The 27,143-nt window shown below is 41.2% G+C and overlaps 1 protein-coding gene across 1 annotated transcript in view; it reads left to right on the top strand.

Annotated features, from left to right (window-relative positions):
• The first annotated feature begins 631 nt into the window (after window positions 1–631).
• PARVA (parvin alpha) overlaps window positions 632–27,143 on the top strand; it is a 69,909-nt gene continuing 43,397 nt past the window's right edge. Inside the window, exon 1 of the mRNA XM_075502114.1 lies at window positions 632–904. Within this exon, the coding sequence (XP_075358229.1) occupies window positions 769–904 (136 nt within the window). The 5' untranslated portion in view covers window positions 632–768. The remainder of the gene's footprint in view (window positions 905–27,143) is intronic.

Here is a 27,143-nt window from a genome sequence, read left to right as displayed (position 1 = left end):
GAAACATCCTTTTCCTGAGCCTGAGGGACCAGACCCCACGGACGGATAAAAGGACCCTCGGCTCATGGCTGAACCCCCTGAGAGGGGCAGGTAGGGGCACCCGTTGCGCTGAGGAGGGGGCTGTCGAGCTGGGGGGGGAGTGTTGGGCAGCTGTTGGGCTGAGGAGAGAGAGCCGCTGGGTCGCCGTTGGGCTGAGGAGGGGGAGCCGTTGGGCGGCCGTTAGGCTGGGGGGGGGGGGGCTGTTGGGTGGCCGTTGGGCGGCCGTTGGGCTGAGAAGGGGAGGCCGTTGGGCTGAGGAGGGGGGCCGTTGGGTGGCCGTTGGGCGGCCGTTGAGCTGAGGAGGGGGGGCCGTTGGGCGGCCGTTAGGCTGGGGGGGGCTGTTGGGTGGCCGTTGGGCTGAGGAGGGGGGGCCGTTGGGCGGCCGTTGAGCTGAGGAGGGGGGGCCGTTGGGCGGCCGTTAGGCTGGGGGGGGCTGTTGGGTGGCCGTTGGGCTGAGGAGGGGGGGCCGTTGGGTGGCCGTTGGGCTGAGGAGGGGGCTGGCGGCGGGAGCCGTGCGAGGGGAGCGGGCCCTCCCCGGCGGGCGCCAAGCGGGCGGGAGGGCGGGAGAGAGGGAGGGAAGGAGCGGGAGAGCCGGGAGAGCGGAGCAGGAGCTGCCTCAAATGCTTGAAATAATTCCGCTTCCGTTCAGAGCCGGGAGCAGCCTCCCACGGCACCGGGGCCTCGGACCCGTCTCCTCCGTCTCCGAGTGCCAGCGGCTGCTGGCCCATCATGGCAACCTCCCCCCAGAAGTCCCCTTCTTCCCCCAAGTCCCCCACCCCTAAATCTCCCCCGTCCAGAAAGAAAGATGACTCCTTCCTGGGCAAGCTCGGCGGCACGCTGGCGAGGAGGAAAAAAGCCAAAGAAGGTAAAAATTACAGGTTTGCACGTTTCCTGGGAGTTACCTTAAAATGGGGGGGGGGGGGGAGGAGGAGGAGACAGGGGGAGAGGAAAAGACTCTGGGGAGCGGGAGGAAGGGGCTGACTAGGGAAGGACGCGCAGGGTGGGGTGGGCAGGCGAGCAGCGAGGGAGGAGCGCGCCGCCTTGTCCCCGCGGCTTCGCCGGGACCGGGTGGGGGGCGCGGCGCCTCTCCCCGGTGCCAGCGCGTCACGGCGGGAAAACGCGGGAGTGCGGGCGGGCACCCGCCGGGAGACACCCCACTCAGCCTCGCTGCCGGCGCTAACGGCCCCCGCGCCGGGGCGGGCTGTGCGCTGCGGCCGAGGCGGGCCCGCCGCACCGCGGGCCGGGCGGCGGCGGCAGGGGGGAAGCAGCGAAGCTCGGGTCGGGTGAGCGGTGCCCCCCGTGTGGGGGCAGTGCTCGTACGGCGGGACGCGGTCAGAGAGGGGCAGGACAGGAAGGACTGGGGTGCCCGGGCTGGAGAAGGGGAGTGTTTCCTCGCAGTAGGTGAAACGCTCAGGCGGGCGAGGGCCGCGGCGGCCTGCGGGCCCGCCAGGCGTGCGGGCCTTCGGGCTGGCAGCCTGGCAGCTCCGCGCAGCTAGGGAGGGCCTGGGGCTTGTCCAGGTTGCGGGCGCTGCGCGCCTCGGCTGCGCCTCGCAGCCCGTCAGGAGTACTTGCCTTTTAAGTTGTGCAAAAACCGATAAACTTGATGCTCAAATCCACTTTGACTCGTAACGTGTTGCTTTATATTGGTGTACAGCATGGTCGATACACATTGCTCTGAGAAACCAGTGTAACGCACAAAACTGATTTAATGTTTGTAATAATAATCGTTCCTCAAAGGCTTAAAACAACCTAATTATTCTTGTACTAAGCAGAAAACCTTTGCCTCATGACAGTGGACCTTGGAAGAACACGGAGCATGTACAACAGTCTGATTCTTTGTCCATACATGTGGATTAATATCCACCCCCTACTGAATCAGCCTATTTAAAATCCCATGAGACAGAGAATTGGAATCTAACCTCACTCACCCATCATTTTCACAACTGATGTTAATTTAAATACGATGCAAATAGAACCAAAGTAACAGTCGCTTCAAAACAGTTTTTCAAGCAACGTTCCTTGCTTGCAAGTGTGAAGAAGGGTATTATGCTCAGCAGACCCTTGCTTCTGATGTATACATGGGTAATGAAACAAGGCACAGTATTTCAGAGTAGCACCAGTGCTGCGGACAAGGATGATATAACTTTGGCAAGTACAGCCGCTCACTCTGTAACTATCATGTAATCTTTCTAAGATGCACGATCTTGATTTTCAATTAAAACGCATGTTGCATGATTGTGCTCACATTAGCTGTTTTTTTCTGGTCCTTGCAGATGGCCCGGAAGTTGATGAAATAGTAAATAATGGCAAACTTTATTAGTTACCCAGTTTGTTATATTATTCTGTTAGGGTATTCATGAATATTAGCAGCATTGAACTAGCAACAATTTTCTGTGATGAGTCTATATTGTAGGTATGTTTAGAGATCTTCGATTTAGCCTATTTGTAGTAGATTTAGTATGTCCAGTATTATTATTATTAAACAATGCTGTTTTCCTCAGTGACAGATACTGTTAAGTCACAAATCTCCAGCAAACTGTTAGAGGCAGCAGTTAGTTTTATCCACAATCTTGTAATCTTACAAAAAGATGATGTATTCTGTGAAATCGTATTTCTTCTTGTTACTTCTATGTCTGTATCAAATTTATTGACTGAAACCTGCACCTGCCATTTCATTATCTCATCATATTGATATTTACCCTTTTGAAATCTTGGAACAACATTAGTGTTGTACTTGTCCTCTGTGTTTCCAAATTTTCTAAAGTCTATTTAAAAATAACAGTGGTTTGGAGAAAATTTTTTTAACTTTGTTGAGAAGTTTGTTATTTGCTGATGGAAGAAAAAGTAGTTTATTAAATTCACCTTGACATCCTTCTTACTTCTGCATGTATTTGTCACATTTCTTTAGTGGAAGCACATATCATGGTGAGATTGAGACTATGCTATCTTCCTTTTTTGTTTGTTTGTTTCTAGCAGATTCAGATGCCTTCAAAGCTGGTAAATCCTTACTATGAAGCCTGTCCTCTTCATGCTTCCTGATCTTTCCTCCACTAGAAATAAATGCGGGTTTGCAAACTATTAATGAGTCACGTTGTTTCTTGCAAGCTGTGGCACATATGGGTTCCATCTTCAGTTGTGCTGCCACAGTTTGTAGGGCTCCAGGTGTATTTGAAGTCTAGCTAGGAACTTCATATAGGAGGTCAGATTGCTTGTTCATCTAGGCTCTGTTCTTTGATTTTTTCCTACTTTAAGCGACCTGTCTGCTGGCAGGTTTCCTATAGGGACAGGTCTCAGTCATAGGAGTGCATGTGGTTATTCAACCGTTAACACACATAATGTATTAGAAAATGTTCAAGATTGGTCATAGGCATTGGAAAATAAATGTTTTGTCTACTGGCCATGTTTAGACCTTCAACTCTTGTAAACGAGAATGAAGTACTCTTGGATGGCACCTTTACTCTTTCTTCATATTTCCTGTAGAACATCAGGATCTATTCTCTAATTCAGTTTGTTAGTCTGATATAGATTTCTACCCCATTTTGTTGTGAATGTTGATATCTAATCATGTAAGGTCTCTAAATACAATGAACTGTTAGTAACTCTTTAGAAATAATGCTGTGGGTTTTTTTCTGTATAGGATATTAATTTCCCCTTTTACCTACTTAGTCTTGTGCTTTTGTGATTTTAATATTCCAGTAGAGTAAATCCACATTCTGGATTTCACTTACGTCAGTATTTCTTCATGAGTCAACAATTCTTGTTATTCCAATTTATTGTTACCTTTAACGTATGGGCAGTAGAACAAAGTGTTCTTCTTTTACATGAATGTAGACTATGCAGAAGATGCCTCTGTCATCCCAGTCTCCTGATCAACTGGGTTATAGACCTGGCTGGAGCTACTATGGCTTTTTTTCCAACCTGCGCACCCTCAGGGGCTACCAGGGAGCTGCTGCACACACACCTCTGTTTTGTTCCTCTGCTGCACGCCCCTCTGTTTGTGTTAAGCCAGACCATGCTCAGGGTGCACACCTGGAATCAAAAACTCGGGAGCGTGCCTGGGTCTTAGAGCTTAGCAATAGGTCAAGAAAGTCAGTGGGGCTTGGTGTGCTTATGATAAATAAGGGGCAATGGAAAATTTCTCTTTCAGTTGGTGTAAATTCTGCTGTTTCATAGAGGACAGAACCTTACTGGTTTACTTCAGTATTTTACCACAAGGGCTAAGAATTAGTGTTTCTAAATAATGCAAAAATGTTTTATCTGTTGTAGGGAGTATACTAATTCCATTTTAGTACTCTGTTATATATGTAGTTAACTGTTGTAGCTGATATATGATTATATGTATATGGTTTTTGTATTTATGCCATCAACAGGCATTTTGATCATTGTCAAAATGATATTTTTATATATTGCAACAATAGAGCCAGTGCCAAAATGCTCCACCAAAGGAAAATCCATTAGGATCTGAAGTGACATTATGGTGAAGAATAAAGCAGATTATTTATAAAGAGGGTAAAGTTGTTTTAGATGTAGTAACAGTAGTTTATAATACAATATAAAATGGATTTTCTGTAATAACGTTGATTTCTATGTATGAATACATATAAAAATATATAGCAAGCCTTTCCTTATGAACTTTGAAGTTCTTGGCAATGGTAAATATTCCACCCATGTTAGAGATGAGAATATTCTAGACAAGTGAAATGAATTCTCTAATATTACCGTACAAGTTGTTGACTGAAACAGAGAGAGTAACCCGACATACTGTTACTTGAGGTATCATAAGTGATGTAAGCAGGGATTAGTCATACTTTAAGACATACATTAATCTGGATAATACATTGTCATAAAATAGTAGAGAATATTTCATAAGATCTGAAATTTGGAGCTCAATTTGCTTATGTCATCATCTGTCACATAGGATCTTAGCCTGGTTTTCGTTTACAGTATCTCATCGCCATTGGTATAATTCAAAGATGAGAACATTGTACTTTAGTCTTTCCTGTGAGAGCATGAGCAGCTGCATCTTTAAATGGTGTATAAATTCTGTTAAGGTAACAAAAATTACAAATGGTTAAATATGTTTCAAATTAATTATAATTAGCTTTTTATCTAATGAGAAAATTGTGAGGTAATACTAGAGTATTTGATGACCTGTTTACAACTGAACTGTCATATGCAAAAATTATTTGTAGTTTATAATAAGATTCCATCCCTTTTATTCCTGAAAAGCATTCCAAGACTTAGCCACCCTGTATATGCTACTAGAAGATTCCAGTCCTTATCTATCAGGAGCTAAGATGCATGGTGGAGCTCATTGTATTAGCAAAAACCAACCACAAATTAAAATTTTTTGTAAGCTCCTTGTGGTAGTCTGTATTGTGTACTAAACATATCTTTATACAAGTGCAAGGAGAGAACAGAATGGCCTCTTTTTTAAGATGTAGGAGTGTGTGTTGTGTTATCTTATGAATTTTTCATGGTGGATTCAGTAAGGTCATGTGTGATTGTCCTCCTTGAATTTTCCTGGCCTGGCAATTATAGACACAGAAATTTCACTCCTCCTAATAGCTTACCTTAGTGGAGAATCTTAAGAATTGGCCTCTGACATGCTAATAAATCTGTGACATTTGGGAACGGAGAGCAAAGTTCAGAATTGGTTAAATTGCCTAGGAGCAGATGGGAAACAGGCAGCTTGGACCCATGAATTTGGTAGAGAGCAATTACTGCTCATTGTATGGGCTCAGTTGATTTTCCAATTGATATGACATCAATTTCAGTAATTTGACTGCTCTTCTGCCTAGTTTATTTGGTGTTGATTGGCAGGAGAAGGAATGAATTTTCTTCTAGCTTCCACTTAATGATAGTTCTTATTTTTCTTTTGTATGTCTTGTTTTGATTTCATTTTGGTATTTGAGGTCACAGTAGGCCATATTCTCTATATAGGAAAGAGTATGTTAACAGTGTAAAATATTGTAGATTCTGCTATTTCTTGATAATAACCTTCAGTTTCTTAATCTTTACTTTGTTGCCATCATGCATTTAACAGAATAATATGAAATTACAACGAATTAAAAATACAAATTAAGAATAAGTGCGGAGTGGTGAGAGCTTTTCAGGTGTTTTAAGTAAAATTTTTGTCTTTCCGGAATCCATTATTAAAATGCCTTGCTGTGTGAGAGGTCATGCCTTGGTCTGGTTATGGGCATTTTACTATGAAATAACTGTATTTCTTAGTACACGAGAAGTATTCTGCTGAATTTTAAGTGACATGTTTGAATTATTTTCTTTGGACCTGCTTCTGCAACTTCTTTTTGAGTAGAGTAATGCACTACTGGTGCAAAGGACTATTTTTTTTTATATCAGTAGACTTTTGTTTTGCTTGTCTGTTTCTCATGTGAGAGATTCTAGACTAGCTTAAATGCTTTGCCGGCCTTTTCTTTTCTACTGCTCTCACCTGATGCTGTATTTAAAATGCAGATGAAGCTGAAAGAAGAACTGACATACGTCCTACCATCGCATTTGCTAATATGTAGTGCAAACAATGAAAATGGGCCACAATGCTAATTTCATACTGGTGCTCTGAAGATGGCATATAATGTTTTCTATGAAAAGGAAATGGCATGGGGAAGGCTTTATCGTCACTTTTATATCAGTACATTTGAATTTCTATCTTTTACTGCAGCGTATCAGTACATCTACCCTAGGCCTTCTTGTGCCATCGGAATAGCTGAACAGCTGTTTTTGATGTCTGACATAATGCACTTTACCTCCAACCTTAGAGCATAGCAACTGAAATGTGCTTATAATCTTTCCTCTATATACTGTGTTACGTATTCCCATGTCCCTGGTGTGATGCCACAGGCGCATCATAGGCAGCTGCGTAGCTGATGCTGGACAAAACCTATTAGTACTGCCATTGAAATAATTATTGCCTTGGAGCAAGTTCTGTTAAGTAGATAAAATACTTCTGTTCAGTGGAAGGAACGTGGAAAGTGAAAAGAAAAATAGAGGGAAGACTCACCTGCTTCGTTTGTTGTAATTTCATTGCTGGGAGCCTTCTGAGCACATCTACAGCGTATGAAAGGAAGACAAACTACTCAAGAGGAGACCATTGGGTTTTTAGTTCCATCCTTTGAATCCAGATTGTCAGGGGATATCTGGGGAGGCCTCTGTTCTGACCGTTGAAGGGATTGCTCTGTAGAAAGAAAGATAATTGCCTCTGAAATGCTTCTGTCAGCGTAGACAGAATACCCAACTGTTGCTTATGCTGGGATGGCAATAGCCCTCCAGATGCAACTCTCGGGCATATATGTAAATGACAGCTCCAACATGCTTGAAGCTGTTTGTCATCTGTCAAGCTGTGCTGCGCTGGGTTGTGTGGGTGAAAGAATAACTGCTGTAGCCTTTGACAGCTTTTGGGTCTGCTTCTCTCTTGCCTTCCTGCCTCTGCCTCCTTTTTCCACAAGTGCTGCTCTCTGCAATAAAAAGAAACTAATCAGCACTGTTAGCGGTTATCTGTAAGAAACTGTTAAGCATTTATTATTATTTATATGTGGCTAAATCGAGGGCCGGGTCCTATTACGTTAGGCACTATACTTTCACAAACAGTGCGAAGAGCCCCTGCATGCAATAATTTGCAACCTAGAGCTCTTTATCTGTGTATCTTGCATATTTTTCTGGCTTTTTGCCTCCTGTAATCTGCATTTTAACATTACTTCCGGCATTTCAGTTTTTCTAGGACTTGTGATCTCATTGGGAATTTTATCTAATGCATTTTCTCTTTGTTTTTGGTTTCAAGAGACTTTTTTTTTCCTTTTTCCTTTTTTTTTTTAATAGGGTTTGACTCTGGTTGGTTCAGAGAAAAATATGAAAATATTACATGTGAATGTGTTTCTGAATCTCAGAAGTCACAGATAATCCCACACTTATTCTAAAAATGTCATTGTTTTAACCAAATATTCATGTAGGGCCCAGTCCCATTATGCTTGGTCCATGTGTTTCATCTGCAGCAATCAAATGTGTAGGAACGTGTGAGTCCCAGATGCCTGCATTTTTGCCAGGAGGGTTATTGAGTCTATATCCAGAGGTACCCTATCATGGTAGAGCAGAGTGTATCAGTACCTGCTTTATGTGAATGTCTCCTAGCATGTGTAAACGTATGTGAAGGGGTTAGATCATATAGGAATGTAAAATACAGGGTGCGTAAAATGCACTGACAGCGTTGAGGTTAGCACAAAACACAGCACCATCAACCTCTTCTCTGCCAGAGAGGAGGCAAAGGAGCCCATGGTGGTGTCTTACTGGAGGCAGGAGGACCCGTGTGTGCAGCAGGAGATGTGTATGAAGAGGACATAGAGCCAGGCTCTCCTGCCTGTTCTCACAAGAGCACCCCCAATCGTTAAGTCCGTCCAGTTGCTTTTGAACTAACTGAAGTGACACGGATTTTTTTTTTTTTCTCTATGCATGATTAAGTTCTGAAACGTATTGCTATAGGATGTTTTGGATGCCAGAAATATTTTTTAAAAGGGAGGGGGGACTAAAAATGGGTCTGGGTGGATTCTAGATGAAAAAAAAAAATGTCTGCAGTGGCCCACATGTGAATCATATAGGCCATAATAGACATTTCAGATTCAGAAATCATTAAATACCTGTCATGAAATCCACAGCTATTAGGAAGCTTATACCAAGGGAAAAAAAAATGTTGGTTTGCTTTTCCCTGTTTGTATTGTTAAGAATGCATTTCTGCCAGGGGCCAGAACCCTGGATGTTGATGTGCTGTTCTGACCCAATACGGCCATTAATTCTGTTTTTCTCTGACTACCTGCATATGAGCATGGAGCCACTGAACTCCGTCTTAGCATTTGACTTCCAAAAGCAGCCTTAGGTAATGTGGGCAAGTTAGCTGTTACAGAAGTATGGCTTTTATTTCCTGTGTTTTTCCCATTTGAGCAGTTTCTTCATCGTCTGCGCCTATAGGTTTCATACAGGATAAAACTAAACATGCATGGAACGGGTTAAAGGAAGGGGGGTGGTGAAGAGTAGCAGAGCAAAGGGTCTGGCTGCAGAAAGCAGCTGCTGTCTGAGGTGCTGCCGGGCTGGGAGGAGGGACGGGGCTGGAGGGCAGGGGGAGGGAGGATGTCTTCCATAAGGCTGTGTCTGTCCCTTCCTCTCCTTTTCTCTCTTCAGCAGCAGCTGCTCCCCCCCCTCTGCTTGCGCTGCTTTGGTCACAGTGGTCACTGCTGAGCTCTTCAGGGTGCTGTGAGTAGACGTGGATGAGAGTGCTTGGTGGTTTGGCAGTGCTTGTTGCTACAGCAGCTGTTCCCCATCTGTGGGGAAGGGGTGGTGGCCACAAGCTGCCAGCTGGACTGTGCTGTCATAGAGACTGACAAGCTTGGGTTGCAGAATAACTGAAGGGACCTCTGGAGATCCTCTAAAGATTCAGGTGTCTGATGGTTCAGGATCTCAAGTGAGGGAAGGTGGACTAGTCTGGTCCACCAAGCTCGTACCTCTGGCTGGCCAGGTGTCATGAAGGCATGGTTGACAGCATACTCTGTCAGTTGTTTTCAGTATCTGCTGTAGTTGGCTAGATGCATAGCAATTATCTAGATGAAAGGTAAAAAAGATTAAAGTGGTGAAGTAAAATCAGCATTAAACAAGTGTTTGAAGAGCCTCCAGTGCTTCCAAATTACAGGACAGAGCCATGGAAAGAATTAAAAACCAGCCAGAGACCAGCTCAAACTGATGTACCTTTATTTCAATGTAAATTTTTTCTTTATGTCTCCAGATTTAAAATATGCTATCCCTGATATCAGATTCATAAAAACATACATCCAGTCTTCAACGTGAAGGTGGATATAACCAAGTGAAGCTGTAAAAGGGAGTACGTATGAAGTTCTCATTTTCATCCTCAGTAGAGTGAGCGTGCTGTCAAGAGAATCTGTAATTTTAGAACTCCAACATTTCCCTTAGCATTTAAGGAATCTGCCCTGAAGGTAAGAGAAGACCAGGAGACCAAGACGGACAAAGAGAAAAGTTCTCGCTGGGTTTGATTACTGCTTGTGGGGTTCTACATCTTCTGAAACCCCTCAGCTTAAAGGCAGCTTCCTGTAAGTGCAGGTCTGTGCTTCTGTGAATCTCCCTTGGACATAATCTCTGGGATATATCCTACTTTTTCTTTTCTCTAATGCCTTCCACAACCAGTAAACCATGCCCTCCCTGCAGACCGAATAGTTTAATACTGGGCTCTCTGCCTTTCTCACTGAGATTAAGATAAGGATAGTCCAGTTCTTTTGTTACTTCACTGTATCGGAGATCAAGGGCTTCCTATTAACTTAATCCACAGAGTTCTGCAGTCTTTCAGCAAAATGCTGATGTTGCTGAAGGTGAAATCAGCAGTTGTAGGGGCACAGTTCTTTGTGAAGTGAAGCTTTAGAAAAGCAATGGTTGAGGTGTACCTAAAATATTGTTGCTTTCCCATCTGCTGCTTCTGTCCTCTTCCTCCCCACACCAGTTCCTGTTAAAATATATGGTGCTGTTGACTTGTGTCCCTAATGATAGGCTACTTCTTTAGCTAATATGCAGCCAAAACAAAAAAGAGATGACCCTTGAAAGGGCATTTAACACCGCACTAGGTGCAGTCAGTGCTGGGCTGGGAGCAGTGTGATGCCATTTTGCATGAGAGAGGATGAGCTGGAAGGCAGGATATTTTGCAGTACTTCACATTTTCACTTGCAGCTCTTCCAAATGCAGGGCTGGGGTGGGGCTGAAGGCTTAGGTTGCTCTCTGTGTATTTCTTGTGCCTTCTCCAGCTCATAGTAGTTCCTGTGTTTCTTTGTGTGTGTAGCTGTACTCGGAGCACTGAGTAGCAAGGCACTCAGAGTCTTGCTCTTTGTATGTATCGTCATACATTTTCTCTTTGGTGTGCTAATACTTATTAATAGATAACATTACTTGGTTTTAATACCCTTGTCCCTCTCGGGATTGGGTGTGTATGTGTGTGTTGAGTGCACCAGTGAGTTAATTCACTTTGGTGACCAGACTGAAATACAAACAAAAGATGTCTTGGACCAAAAGCAAAATCAGATCAGCAGCCTTATGTGAATCCTTAGCCTACCATGCAACTACCCCTTAACAACCTGTGCTCAGGCCAGAGAAAACCAAGGGCCAGAAAAAAAAGGGAAACAGGGATGTGACTGGTCAAGAGTGAGTTGTATTGGCAGAGCTGTATTAGGAAGATTAGCCACCATCTGTTCACCCTAATCCTGCACCTGGCTCTAGACTGTGCCACTGTTCAACCAAGTGATGATCTTACTCAAAACATAAAGAATTGCAGGGTTAAGTAACAAGGCTCTACAGTCTCCCAAATGTTCTGCTTTCCTTTTAGTTTTGTAGTAGTCCCTGTGAAATAATTGCATGTGGTGCTATAAAATGTTCTTATCATATATGTGGATTTAATACAAAATTAAAGAGAATGCAATGGTCATGAGTTAGCAATACTGCTTTTCTTTTAGTCTTTTCATTTCTCTCCATGACTTCTTATTGATGTTTGTGTTAAGCACCACATAGTGTACCATGATTGACAATATCTTACTCATCTTGTTTTTCTTAGATAATTATTTTTGCAAAATAAAACACCTGGAATATATATTTCTGTGAGTCATTCTTGGTAGTTGTAGTTGTGGTTAAGTCCGTTTGGCTTCTCTGATTTCTGCTTAGCATAGAGCTGATTCTGTTCTTTTCCCTTCCTGTGGAGTGATAGAGCAGTCTATGGCACTGACCCAGCGGTGGGTGAGATTAACCTTTATTCATAGTGAAATCTATGAAATTCCACTTGGAAAAAGGGACTTTAGTCAGGGTGGTAGGAGAGGGGGTGCAACAATTGTCAGTGGCCACTGCCTCCCTTCAAAAGCTCTGAGCAGAGATTGAAGGGCATGGTAGAGTGAGGAGCAGCTGTTCATCTCCAGGATGGTAGAGATGTCCCAGACATGAAAATACAATCTCATACTGCAAAAGCTTTGAAAGCATCAAAGATCCTAAATGTAGTCTAAACATTATAATTTCCTGAATGTTTCTTTAGTATAGGGTTCCTCATTTTTTAATGGAATATGTGTTCAGAATAAGAAAAATCCGTCACCACATCTTTAGTATTTATACTGAAGTCTCATGTAGTAATTGAATCTCTTTTGCCTGCCTTTGCATGCACTAAGACAACTTTTAAGTGCTCTAATTAGAGCTGGCCTCTTGGCTTTGGTGGCTGCAGCAGTGCAGAAGCAAACAATTCAGGTGAAGTTAACTATGCTGGAAACAGGATGGAGAAAGGGAGTTATGAAGTAATTTTTTTCATATATGTTTTTCTGTATTATCCTTTGGACATACCAGCTTTTTCCACTAGCCATGTTTCTTTGGTCATTTTCATATAGTGCTTTCCTGTGCTCATGTCTACTAAAAATAGATAAAGCTCCATGTTACCAGTGATGTTCAATAGGCAGACTTCAACATAGCCCTTTTCAGATAGTGTGCAGGTAATGACTGCTGGTTTCTTTTATGTTAGGACTTAATATTCCAGCTTCTCATTTACCACAGAGGAAAAAATGTAAGTTGCTTCTCATTGCCTGGGCATGGGCTTTCTGGTCCTAGCTTCTAAGAAGCGCACGTTACCATGTCAGTGCTGTCCTGCCAGTTGTACCTGCAACTCTTTAGCTCACGATTGATTGTTTCCCTGGAATTACAGACAGTCAAAGACTTGGGTGATAAGCAATCATAGGGCTATGGGGGACCACCTTCCTGGCTCAGCAAACAAGCAGGCATCATACTTTGCAAACAGATGGGCAGGGGTACAGGCAGCCTAGAGAGCACGTGTGCAGCAAGGGTGGGTGTTAAGGTCAGAATTTCCCAGACAAGAATGTCTAAATTGCTGTGCCCTACTTATCCAACTGTGAGCTGGATTAATGAAAGGGAGAGTTTAGACAGAGAAGTACTTTGGGTACATTTAGTGGGAGAAGAGAGAGATGTTTTCTTTTGTATCTGTACAGGTGGTCCTTTTGAAGCAAGCCAAAATAAGCTTCCTCACCTGGGTAACGGCCTGAATAGGTTGGCAGGGTGTGAATCCATTTTCAATGTGTGTAAAGAAAAGCGTAACAGTTTGCCAGTGTACTGCCTTTCATTTATTTTTTCTTAACAAGTTTCTTCTTCGACCATCGAGTTAGACTGGGGCCTAATAATTTTTTTTCTTTTAACCGTAGGCGGTTCTAAAGCAGCAAACTATTAATAGTGAAATATTGGTTTAGAAGAACACTAATGCACAGGGGATTCTAGAGCAAACGAGGCAATGCTGTCAATGGTTCAGATTGTTCTTAATTACAATAATGGCATTATAGGAGCTGCAGTTGCTGTCGGGCACAAAAGAAGATAATGATAATGTCAGAGTGCTCGGAGTAAATGCAGTATAATGTATTGCAGTACTGGATTCAAAAGATGATATGCCTAACTTGTCGTCAGAGTGCATGAAGAAGAAGAATGGTAAAAGGCCAGAACAGTTTTTGTTGTAACTATGTAGTTCAGGGTTTGGGTTTTTTTTTTTTTTTGTGGCCTATGCTTTCAGGCTTAAGAAGCGTCAGGTCTTATGTGTTTAAATGTTGTGTATTAATTTTACTAGAAGGTGTGATCTCATCTGTTCCCCCCCCCCCCCCCCCCCTTGGAAGTAAAGAAAATCACCCTTGCTTTGAGAAGGAAAGGAAATATGTATTGGCTCAGTACTCTTATACCCTTAACACGTTTGATATTGATCCTGTTAGAATAAAAGAACATGAATACGGTAGATTTGACCCTGAGTCAGAATTTGCCCCAGTAGCCTCTGGAAATATGTCCAGATGTATTTGATGCATGTGATCCCTATTTTATAATGAGACAAAAAAAAAAAATCAACTCTGAGTTTTGGGGATGTTGCAAAGCTGGATTTGAATTTTATGGCTAGAGGCCAAATCTGAACTATAGCACTTGAAACATTTTAAGGCCGTATGCTGTGCACTCAAATTCATTACTGTAGAGGAAGAGACTTTACTGTTTTACTGCAAAATAAAACATGCAGCAAAGCAGCTCATGGTCTTGGATTCTTGTCACTGCTTTGTTATAATTCTCAATTATAGGTAAGAACAGGTAATAAACTGGAAAATAGTAGTGGTGTTCCTCATGATACCACAAGTGTTCAAAGTGACTTAGTGTCTTGTATACTTCCTGAAAACTCATTGCAGTGGTGGTTTGGATGGGAAAAAAATAATCAGCATCCAGTTGATTTGCGTCTTTAGTATTTTGTTCATGTTTAACTGACTTGAAACAGTTACTCACAAATGAAACAATTTATATAGAATCCGAATAAATATTTTTTAGGAGTTGTTGTCTCATGCACAGAATGCTAGTATGCTTTGTAAATAAACATTTTCCTAAACAGACAGCAGGGTGCAGGTGCTCTATAGGGCACAAGGTGGCTCCAGTTCACGAGGAAAGCTGTCTGAGCAGAGTAAGTGCCAGGAATTAGTTCCCAGGAATCAGCTAGAAGTGTGTCAGAATGGAGCTCAGCATTTCGCTGTATTGCAGGTCTAGTATTTTGAATATGAACTGCATCTTAATGGGTCTTTGGAAGAAGACTGTGTCTAAGAGTAGGATTAGTAAATTTAGATTGCATTTTGCTTCTCACGTTTAATTTTTCAAGGAGTTACCCCAGTGGATTTCATCAGACCTTCTGAGCTAAGGTGCTTTTGTCTGAGTAAAAGGTAACAACTCTATGTGCAGAACAGCATTCCCAGGGTAAGCTACAGAGAAAACAGAGCTGGTGTGTACAGCAAGAGCAGAAATGTGAAGTAAGCTAGGCAGAGGATAAAACAGATTCAAATGTTCATGAGAAAGTGTTTTATCAAGCAGGTCATTAAAATCTAATGGGTAGGGGAGAGAACAGAATAAGTTGATAAAATCCCATGTTATAACCAAACTTAATCAAAAATGCTTTGTGTCTGTTGTTGGTCTTGCACTCTGTAACGACAGCATTTTTGTTTTCAGAGTCTCTTGGAAGTGAATTACTTGTCCACTTCTGTTTCCAACATAATAATAGCTGCTAATAGTCTGCCCTTACACAGAACATCTTCATCTGAGCATTTCTAAACACCTGAGAATTTTTGAGTGAGGACAGAAAGGGAGAAATGTTTGTTCTATCTGTACCATCTGCTTGGGGCAACTGAGGCAGAAAAAGGTGAATTGAGTTGATTTACTCATGTGAACTTTTGCAGGGTAAGAAGTGGAAAGAGCAGTGGTCTCCTAATTTCAGTGTTTAGTCTTGCTCCATTAGATAGCGCTTTGTGTCATTCACAATTTTTGTTGATTTTTAACTCTGTTGCATGTCTGAATACGGTTTAGATAATTTTTTTTTTAACAACAGCTCATTTGGTGTTTAATATTTTTGTTTGTGTGAACTAGGCAGAAATTTTCTGAGTTTTGCATTTTTAAATTTGCTTTATATACTGTTGCAGCAGGCATTATATTAGATAAATATATGAAGAAATAGCATTTCTTAATGTGATCTTTGCCTCTATCCCAAAGAAGGAGGATTTGGTTAAGAGGTTTAAGCTGTTTTACTTAATAACAATCTTTCTCAAAGTAACATCAGGTGTTAAAACAAATTCATAAATCTAACTTTGCCATATTATTTATTTTAAAAGTCTTAAAGCTTATCGTTTTCCTCTCTAACATCTAATGTTAAATACAGCAAAACAGATTAGGTACAAGACCTACGTAGAGTTAATATTAAAAATAAGATAGCACAAAGCACCATTTTGACTTAGTAGATTCTCTGTATTTTCAGTTTTCCAAATGAATTTTATCAAAAGTTAACTGTGGGCATGATTACAATTAGTAACTCCACATATTAGATCTAATCCCTTTATTCTTCATTCAGACAGAATGCCCATTAAGGTCAAAGAAAGTTTTGACTGAATAAGGAATACAACAACTGGCTCTAGTTTTAGTACATATAGGGCCAGATTGTGGGTCACAGCCAGCTTAAAAGTGTACAGCTCCAGTGATTCCAGATCTTGTGCATAAGAGGCAGATCCTTCACACTGTTATGACGGTACTTTATTAACATGTCAAATACAGAAGAAAAAAACCTGACAATTTAATGGTTGCTCAGAATCTTTTTAGCATGTCTTAATGTTTTGTGTTTCTGAGCTGAAATTATGCAAATATGTCTTCAAAAACATTTCCCTGTTTTCATGAGAGAGTGAAGTAATCAAAAATTGGAATTAAATACTCGAATAGTTTGGCCAATTAATAAATCTGCAGTTGCAGAATAGAAGGTCTGTGGGCTGGAGCTGGCTCTTAACTTAATGTTAACTTACATTTAATTAGCCAGACCAGATGGAAGCTGGCTAAGCTTTGCATGAAGGCTTGTGGGAAAAAGACATAATCTTCCATTTTGTCAAAGGAACTAATACCACAGATTAAAGGTCGGTGTTCTTTTCAGAATTTAAAGAGTGGATGCATAGTGGCTGACCACAAGAAACAGCAAGGGCACTAACAAATTAGCTTAACCCCTAGTTGGCTAGTATACCAGCTCTGCTTCATTTGATTCCCTAGTTCAAACCATTGGTCTCCAGTTTCAGTAATAAATCCCAGAGAGATAAGAATGTCTGTAAATTTTATTCTTTTGTCAGGAAAGTAGTCTTGTATGTAAGCAGTTAGCATGGATAGAGAGGTGAAGCTCTGGGAAAGGTTTTCTTACTCAACCGAGTAAAAATTCATGCTCTTCAGATGCTAAGCACTTGGGATCAGTCTGACAAACCACTTAATTCCTTGCCTAACAATAAGCATGCAAGTAGACAAGTCAAGAAACCATTCATGTGCTCAAAGAGGTGCATACGTGGATCAAGTCAGAGTGCGCAGAGATTAAGGACTAAATCAGGCACATACTATGTTAAGGCTTGAAAATGTAGCGGAAAGAGTGAAGCGGGTCTGTCAGACTGAACCGTAAGCATAGCTGCAAGAAATTACACATTTTAAAAATGAGGAAATTAGAGTCCATTAAAAAAAGAAAGAAAGAAAGGGGCTAGGTTTATGCTAATTGTTTGAGCATTTAACCAGTCTTTGGGGATACTTCCCGGTGGTTTCAGCAAAGTAGGAGAGAGTTCTTTCTGAAGTGGAGAATAGTAACTTACATACCAAGAAAATAAGGAAAACTTAGCGTTTCCATGAAACATCGAATGCCATGTTGCCTGTGCAGAAAGTAAGGTAATACTTTCTCAGTAAGGTAATACACAATAAGGTAATACACTCGTGCAGTAGGTAATAATTATTATAACTTTGGTCTGCCATCTTTGCATATCTTATTTACAGTGGAAATACTTGTGCAAAGTCTATCTTGGGAAAGGAGGCTGGGAAATAAGCACCTGTTTTTTGAATCAGGTTTATGTCTGTGTTCATGTCCAGCACTAGGGAATTGGATATCTGGTGGACTTTACCAGCTAAGATGCAGGCACCTGTAAAGCTGGTAGATGTCTTTTGGACACCCAAATACATACCGGATCTAGGTGCCTCAGTAGCTACTTAAGTTCCCACGATGCCTAATCCCTTGTTAGTCTAACCCAATGTATTTTTAAACACTTAAAAACAAGCCTTTCAAAACATTCTGGAGCTTGCTTCTATTTTGTAAAACTTTTTTGCTACTAGTCCATCTTGCCTAGTTTGTCGCATCTAAACTTTCCCATAGTGGCCAAAAATCCACTACCATTTGACGGTTGTATCACTTAAGTAAAATTATTTGGATGAGATTGGGTCAGTTCTTATGAAGAGTATCTTGCAAATCTCAGTTAATAATCTGTGCTTGCTGACAGTCCCAGGAGAGAGGGCTAGGGAACTGAATGAACATGAAAAGGCTGCAACTTGTTTATGATTGCCTTGTGTAGATCGAGATTTGATATGCTGAGGTGAGGAAATCTGTTTACTGTAGCATTCTTAGACCGTGGATAAACACAAGACTCCAGCCCCACACTCTGCAAGGTGCATGAATTAAAAAAATGTATTTTAGGGGAGGAATCTTTTCTACTGTATCAGCTGAACTGGAGCACATATGGATTTGGAATCCTACCAAGTACTTTGAAAGCTGTATTCACATGTACATTGTAATCACATGTAATTCACATGTTGATGCTTTCGTCTCTTTCCTCATTTTTAAATAATTATATCCTGAGGATGGAAGAAGAAGAATTTTACTAGTCACCATTTACTAGACCACATTTATCTACAGTTACCAAGTGGTGGCACTGGAGATACCACAGTTATTTTCCATTTTCAGTTACTGACATATTTCAGATACCACTTGGTGACAAAATATTTGAAGGGAATGGTAAATTTAAAAACAATTGTAGTTGCAAATGACGAAATTAGCACTTATCAAGTGGCTCATGTCAGCCGTTGTAAACCCAGAGAAGTACAGGAGTAGGTAGGACACTTGGAAGAAGTGTAGGTAGTATGCAAATATTTTTTTACTTTCCTTGTCAGATAAAACTTAACACTGCACATCTAAACCCAGCTTCTGTTCTCTGATAAATGCCCACTGCCTCCTATGGAGAGTATAGTATAGCCCACTAGGATTTGTCCCGATAAGTACATTTGAAGAGAACATTTAGGAACAAGTCATTCGTTTACCTTTGGTAAATGTGTTGGATGTCTTCAGGTGGGGATCACATTCAGTTTCGTAAGGGCATGAGTATCTATGAATTCTGCCTTCATTAAAACTCTGTTACAAAAAACACTGTTGAAATCGGAAGAGTTTGGGAACTGCCCTTTTCATGGAAGTACTGTGCAGTATGAAACTTGCCAAAAACTAATGGATCGTTTGCAGGAAATTGGAAGTTAAAGTGCATGAGTCAGTGTGCTTCAAGGCTGAACAGTTTCCACTGAACTTAAATAATGAATGCCAAGACCTAGAGTCAGTACAATCAGCTGCAGCAGTTTTCTTCAGTTGTTTCATCCAGGCATTTTAGAGGATTCTATGTTTAGCGGAGTCCTCCTTGTCGTTTAGTTCCTCAGGCTTTAAAACTGTTAGCATACATTGTTGTTACTGTCATTGAAGCCTTTGCAGAAGAAGGAGCAACCCAAGCATTTTTATTTTTGCTTCAAAGCAGTTACTACAGAGAATGGTCTAGATGTGCAGTTTCAGGGATTTCATCTGCAGAAAACAACCACCCACTTTTGTAATGTCAATCTCCAGAAAAGGAGAGAATAATTTCTTTATTCAGAAGTGATATATGTTAGCTTCACACTTTCTTCTCAAAGGACACAGGTAATTTACTTCCTGGTGTGTACAATACTTACTGAAATATATCAAACATCAGATGAGAGAAAAGATGAAATAATTCTTAATAGTTTTGGTTTGTAACAGTTCCGATGTCCAGAGCATATTTGTGCAACACTGCTTTTTACCCACTGCTTTGTACCAAATGAATCTAACTCTTTGTAGGAATTCAAGAAAAGAATGAGGTGTTCCTGTGTATCCACATGGCTTAGATTTCCTTAATGTGAGTTATTTACTTGATGTCTGTGCATGGAAAGAGTGGTTGAGGACATGCATGGCCTGGTGGATTCTTTGCTCAATTCTTTGCTCTTGCAGTGGGAGTCTTGTTCTCCAATTTGTATCAGTAGTTGAATCTTCTGAGCATTTCTGAGTTGGAGAATCACTGTGTGTACCAGAGCCTTGGGACTTTGGGTTCATACAGGCAGTGTGATGAGAGGTAGATCTCCATGCATAGATGTCTCCATCCATTCACAATTGCTCATGACAGTGTCACTGCTGAGCTATAAAGATCACTGTGTGCCTGGAGTCACAGAATTACAGAATGGCTGAGGTTGGAAGGGACCTCTGGAGGTCATGTGGTCCAACCCCCCTGCCCAAGCAGGGCCACCTAGAGGGAGCTTGTCCAGGTGGCTTTTGAATATCTCCAAGAACGGAGACTCTACAAGCTCTGTGGGCAACCTATTGCCAGTGCTCAGTCATCCTCACAGTTAAAATGTTTTTCCTGATGTTCAGATGGAACCTCCTGTGATTTGTTTTGTGCCCATTACCTCTGGTCCTGTCACTGGGCACCACTGAAAAGAGTCTAGCTCTGCCTCTTTTACAGCCTCCCTTCAGATATTTGTGCACATTGATGAGATCCCCCTGAGCCTTCTCTTCTGCAGGCTAAACAGTCCCAGCTCTCTCAGCCTCTCCTCATGAGAGATGCTCCAGGCCATTAATCATCTTTGTGGCCCATCACTGGACTCTCTCCAGTAGCTCCGTATATCTCTTGCACAGGAGAGCCCAGAACTGGGCACAGTACTCCGGGTGTGAAAGTGCATATGCAAAGCTCTCCCCTGTGTCTCCACTGCTTTTCCACCATGCACAGCATCCATGCAGCTCTTCATCTGTGGCTTGGCTAAGAGTATGGGCATGAGGTTTCAAGAAAATTTGAGTATGCTCCATATGAAATTCATATGAAGTTGGGTCAAATGTTTCTTGGTGAGATTTAGTCTGAGTAAGCTTGACATTATTTAGAAGAGCAATTAACCACTTTTTCAAATAGAGAATAGTTCTGGAGGAAAGAAAGAATAGGAGGAAAGAATTGATATTTTTTGTTTTCTTTTTTTTCCCTTCTTCTTTCTTCTTCAATTAGATGGAAACATGACTGAGGTTTTCAAAGCCAACTAGAGAATTTTGCTTCGCTGACTCAATATAGCATTCTGTTGCCAAGTCTACTATTTGGCTCTGAAAATCCCAACCTGAGATGTGCCCACCTAGAGCACACCTCCTAAATAATGGCTACAGACTCAGCTGTATTAATTTACATGCATGGACCAGAGTGCAATTTCTATTGCCTTTGACCCCAAAAGGTAAGTATTTCCTCTGGGTGTTTCATTGGAGAAGAACATCTAAAGGCTCCAGAGAAATCTTACCGTTTCAGGTCCTGAAAGAAAGGTTGGATTACACCAGTGGGTATAATTATCTGTCACTTTTCTAATGTTTATAACCTAAATAGGAATGTTAGATTTTTATTTCTTTTGTTAATTTAATATTTCACTTAATAAGCATTTTTTTTTATAAATAGCAACTATCTCTCTTATATCTGCTAGTTAACATAAAAACAGGCAAGCGAAGGCCCGACCAGCTCAGCACTTACTGGCCAGAGGTGTACAGTTGTAGACAAGCATGAGACGCATGTGATGGCTTTTCAGAATGCTCTGCTAGCCTCCAACAATTTGTCATTGGCAACTCTTTTTAAGTACGTTTACTAAACCTCTCTCCAAATATTTTCTTGGGTGAATTTTCCCATTTGACCTCTGACCATGTGAAGTTTTTGGTACCTTCAGTGTGCTACATAAGGAGTTTCTCATTTTTACTGTGAGCTTTCCGAAGATCTATCCCTTAATGTTGGTTGTATTTTCTGGAATATTGTTTTTTGAGTGCGCATTCCCTCTTCACCTTCTCTGCTGAATGATCATGTGGTCCTGAGTGTGCACAATTTCATGTGCACAGCAGGATATTAGAAAGTTCCAGCATTAATGCTGTAGTTTCATTAGGCTTACAAGATGACTGGAAGATGGAGTCTCATTCTGATCATAACCCCTGGCATGTCGCCTCCCTTGAGCCAATTCAAGTGTTTGTGTGGCTGTAGAATGAATGGCATCAGGAACTGACATAGGTTAAAACTAACCTTTTTTTGTTGACTGGTTGGTTAGTTTTAATCTGAAGCTCTTTCCTGATGTAATTTATCATAAGGCTATGTGAATGCTTGTGCAAGAGATTATGATCCTGTGAGAGTGAGAATGAGCAACAAGTTTGGGAACAAGGTGCAATCACTCCTTTCAAAAAGCAGTGGCCCTGGCACAGGTTCCTGTGTTAGGTTTGGATATTTAAGTATTGTGTGCCTCATTTCCAGATATGTGAAATGGAGCAGTGATGAGGATTCAATTTGAAAGACCATTTGAGCTTTCTAGATGAAAAATGTTAAGGGTTATTAAGTGTGAATGTGGTGAAAAGCTTAGCGGACAGGTGTGGCTTAAACAAATGGTTTGAAATCCAGTAATTTAGTTCTAGGTTTAATTGAAAGTTGTAATCCCAGCAATTGGTGCCAATGTCTTCTAGGATTTAAATCTAGCGCACTGAAGCATGTAATTTAAGGCTTTACAGAGCAGTGTTAGTGCATATACGCTTATCACTCAGCACGTGTTAGTATTATTCCTGTGGAATGCTCTTAATTAAAATCCAGTAGCTGCTTGCAGTGCATTTGATGCTTACTATCATGAGCGCTCAGTCAAGTCGGCAGAAAAATAAATTTAAAATAAGAATGGTTTTTCTCAGAGGTACAGTATAATTGGCAGACACTTTTGTAACTGATGTTATCATTAACATACAGGAGGTTTCTGCAAGAGACTCCTTGTTGATCAAATGATTTCTGTTTTCTTTTTGCAAATCCTAATATTAGCTTTAGTATGAGGAAAGGGACTTTAAGTTGGTACACCAGAAAACAGGATGCTTTTGCAGCAAATAGCCACTAGGGCATGTCTAGTTTATGCATTGTACTCTTAACATCTCATACTTAAAAGCTAGATTTGTTTTGGAGAAGTTACACCCAGAAAATCTCTTGATAAATTGGAGGCATTTTTTGCTTTTTTTTGGAAGGGGAGGAACACATACCAAAATAAGGGTTGTGTGATATAATATTGCTTCTTTCTGAAATTTTAGGTTGGTTTTTTTTGGCTGGTGTATAGTTGGTGCTCAGTAGATAGGGTTAATTGTTTCAGTGTGAGCAACTGAAGTTTTAAATATGAATTCTAACTTTTTGACCCCATTAATCATAAAACTGCCTGACCTATCTTGCTTACTGTAACATTGCTTTTTTTTAATTGATGAGTCATGAGCATATATTAAATACAATTTCTTTAAAAATCAAAAAAAGCCCTGCTTGCGTCTTAAAAAGATTTTGTAAGCTAAGAATTTAGCATATGTATGTCAGTACATATTGCAGTGGGCTTATGATATAGTAGTTTCAGTGAAAATTATATCCAAATTAGACTTTGAAAAAGGGTTGTGGGCACATGTTTCTGGGAGTGGCTGGAAGAACTTACTGTAGGGGAAGGTTCAGTCATGTGTGTGCTCTACCTAGAAACCAGATAGGGTGATGTTTCTGGTTAAAGCAAGATGCCGAATTTAAAGCAAGGAACCAATGAATATGAAAATTAATTTTTGTGTTTACTCAAAAAGAAAAACTCAAGCTATGCTCTAATTCATTTTCTTTGCTTCGCCTTCCAAAAATATTTTTAGAAATTAAATAAAAAGCATTAAAGTATTTCAACAAAGCAGTTGGTTGTTCGGGGGTTTTTTTTGGTTTTTTTTTTTTTTTTTTTTATAATGCTATTAAAACTTCTTCAGAGAAAAGAAAAAACTCTTGAGGACCAAAACCCTGCCCTCTGTTACAGCACAGCCCAGCGCTTACGGGGCTGCAGAGCTGTTTAACCCACTCTGTGCGCAGTAATCACAGAGCTGAGAAAAAACTGAACAAAGACCGATGACAAGATTTAATTCTCTCTGTTGTTCAGTTCAAAAACAAGTGTGTTTTGAAGTCCATAGCCTTTTAAATGTATAAGAATATTTAACTCCTGTGTCTGTGGGGCTGTTTTGCTTCAAGACACGGGGCACACTGCCTCTTTGTATTTCAGAGCACTTCACAGAACTGAAGTGAATCCTGGCAGTGCCCTCCATGGGCTGCGATTACCCTGTGGGTGGGTGGGGAAACTGAGGCACAGAGCCGTGATCTGACTTCCTGGTGCCCAGGTTACAGCCAGCTCCAATGCCTCCTCTGCTCTTTTGAGTTTCTGGATCACTCTGTTTTCTTCCTACCGGCTTGCCTTCTTCCAGGTTTTTGTTCCTGTGTTGTGTTAACATTTTTCTCCCACCAACCAGCCACTTGTTAATTTATCAAACAGATAAGAAATTGTGCGTACAATTAACAAAAGCCTTCTTTGGTGGCATTCACCCTTACCCCTCCCCGCCTCCCCCCTTTTTTCTTCTCATTCCTGGTGACCCTTCTTTGACTTTTATTACCTTTTAAGAAGTGGCAGGATCAGGCCATTAAGTTGAAGTGAATTATGAAATACTTAACCCTCTTGTCTCTCCTCTGAAATGCCAACCCCACACATACCAGTTACGCACGGTGGCTTCTTGCAGAAAATTTTAGAGGGTTTTTTTTTTGTAGAAAAATGCGATGTCTAAGTGTTTGTCTCTAGCCTGGATTGTGGCATGTGTAAGATACAAGAGGGATAAAAAACCAGAAGATGAATTTCCTTGCACTCTGAATCCCTTGTGTCTCCAGGAGCTCTACTTTTACTGTTTTAAAAATGAATTTTGGATAAAAAAATACACTGCAGGGTTCCACACTTTATTCAAGGAGTTAAAAGTCTGGAGCTGTGCTTGATGAGCCAGATGGTCTTTAACAGTAACATTGTTCATATTGTTTAGATTATCCTGTTGCAAGTACAGTGCCTCGTTTACCTTTTATGGAAGAAAGTGTGGAAAATTGACCACAGATGTAAGTAACCAAGAATGATGGCTGAGGCAATTCTTACCAGGCCTCCCTCTCTAACACGCCTGATCCTGCAGATAAAAATAAATAGAGAAATGTGAGGCAGCATGAGAAATATCTAGTGTTACCTATTTAAGTGTTTAATTTGAGCTCTGTGAGCTACTAAAATCTTTATTTTCTTAGACTGATATTTCTTCATATTGAACTGGTTTCAGTCTCTCAGTGTAGGCAGCCTGAATGTAGATTTTTATCCAGGTACTAAATAGCACATCATTATGTATTTTTTCCATCCTGGTTGAAAAAAGGGGAGTGGGAAGAAGCCAACTACACTGACCTCAAACACAGTTTATGGTCCAAAAATCTTCATGAGAAGATTGGTACCCATTCTGTGCTGTAATGAGAGAGCACAAACTCTCCATTAATATTGATTTGATTGGTATCAGAAGCAAAGGCTGTGCCAAATTAATTAGAGGTAGCTTATTGTTACTCCTAATAATGGACTGCTGAGTTTGTGAAGCATCCTGCAAGACAGTTCCAGATTGAAATAAACTTTTTTAGACAGGTATCTCTTTTGTGCAGTATCTGGAATTGGAAGGCTCAGTGCTTAAACAGAACAAAGAGAAAATGCTACAAATGAAAGCAATAAAGCCCTGTTTTATAAAGTCCTTTTGTCTCCTATCACTTTTCTTTCTCTCCCTCATTTCCTTCCTCTTATTAGGAGCTGCTGTCAAACTGCATTTACTTATGGCAAGTGGTTCCCTTCGGAGCCCCTAAGCTGATATCGCTGCATTTGCATGCAGGTGCTACTGTGGTGGAGCACAGCCTCTCGCCTGCCCTTTTCCCCCTGCCCTGGCAAAGCAAAGAGAGCTGTAATTATAAACCAACAGGTTTGCTGTGTGAGAGCCGAGAAACTGAAAATCTCCTGTTTGTTCATCAACATGGGTTAGCTGGCTGGTACTCTTTAACAAGGTGGTAGATTCCTTTGACTATTAAAGGCAACATCTTCCCTTTATTACACTAAGCCTTGAGTGATCCAGGAAATATTTTCTTTTGCCTGTGCAGTGCTTTTAAACTTGGTTTTAAGCATTGGTTTCTAGAAGCCTAGACTGTCAGATTCTTTCTAATATTTTTTAAAGACTTCGTTAAAAATCGTCAGGAAAAAGTGTTTTACAGGAATCACAGGAGGTTGGAGATTATGCTGAGAACTATGCAATCTAGGTTGTAATGTAAAATCAGCGGTAACACTGGAAACAGACTTCTGAGGCAAAGTTCAGACAGTCAATTTAAGGTGCCACTAGGTGGGACAAGAGAAAGTTAATAGTCCTTTTCATATTTTTAATACCTGTGTGGGGCAGTGTTTTTCATGGTTTAACTTCTGGTTCTGCTCCCTGCAGGGTCTGGAAAACAAGATCTATTGGACATACCAGCTCTGGCTCTGTGCCTGCGGTTGGTTGTAGGGTGGAGAAGGGGGAAGCCATGAAAGCACAGGTGGGGAGGAAGTGGCAGCAGCAGCACCAGGGTGGGCGAGTGGAAAGGTGACAACAAACAAGGGCCTTGGAGGGGAGATGGACAAGGTGACAGGAGTGTTCAGGAGGTGACCAGCTTGAATGAGGATAAAGTGGGTGGGAGGAAAGTGATGCTGTGGCGAGTTGGTGAAGCTTAGACAGGGTGGGGGATTGCTGCTGAAGTGGACTAAGCTTGTGTCTGGGAGCCAGCAGCCCTTGAGCACTAATCCTGGTTCTGTTCTGAGGCTGCATGCAAATTCTCTTTTTTTTTTTGGTCTATTTTCCTATCTGTAAAGCAGTGATAATGACCATTATCTGCATCAAAGTGATATCATGAGGCTTAAAGTGCCACTGTAGTTCTTAAACAGCAGAGATTTGTTGGCTTTCATTGTGCCCAGAGTCGATAGACGCTTACCTCTGTAACAAATGTAAGGTTTTACTTTCTTCTTCCTGTAACCCTACAGAGCAACCACAGCTATGGAAAAGGGTTTGGACACCATCCTGGTGACTACAACAGACTTGTTAACTTAATTGCAATTTGGCTGCACAAATAACAAAGGGCAGGATTTGCCTGACATGCCCTGTAGTACTAATGAAAATGGACACATTTGAAGAAAAACAGAAGCTTTCAGGTCCCTGGTTATAGCTGGAGAACTAACAGAAAAACTAGGATTAACTTGTTCACAGATGTAACATTTTGCAGCAGAGTTCTAAAACTGATCCAGATCTGTCAGAGAGATCAGGTTTTATGCTTGAGCTGATCATTTATTCAGCAGGGGAGCCTCACCTGCATTTAACTCATTCAGACTAGAAATGAATACTAAGATCAATTAAAGTCTGAATGTTTCAGAAAATAGTTTTAAAGCAAGGCTTTCCAAGGATGAACACAGATTTCCATCTAGATTATGCTGCCAACACACGATTCACAACATCCCAGAGACTGCCCATTAGATAAAGCAGAACTATTGATCCCTGTTAGTACTCTAGAGAAATAAGATGG

Source organism: Mycteria americana, chromosome 5, assembly GCF_035582795.1.
Source record: "Mycteria americana isolate JAX WOST 10 ecotype Jacksonville Zoo and Gardens chromosome 5, USCA_MyAme_1.0, whole genome shotgun sequence".
Lineage (NCBI taxonomy): Eukaryota > Metazoa > Chordata > Aves > Ciconiiformes > Ciconiidae > Mycteria > Mycteria americana.
The sequence above is the reverse complement of the archived record's forward strand: the minus strand, read 5'-3'. Positions and strand labels throughout refer to the sequence as shown.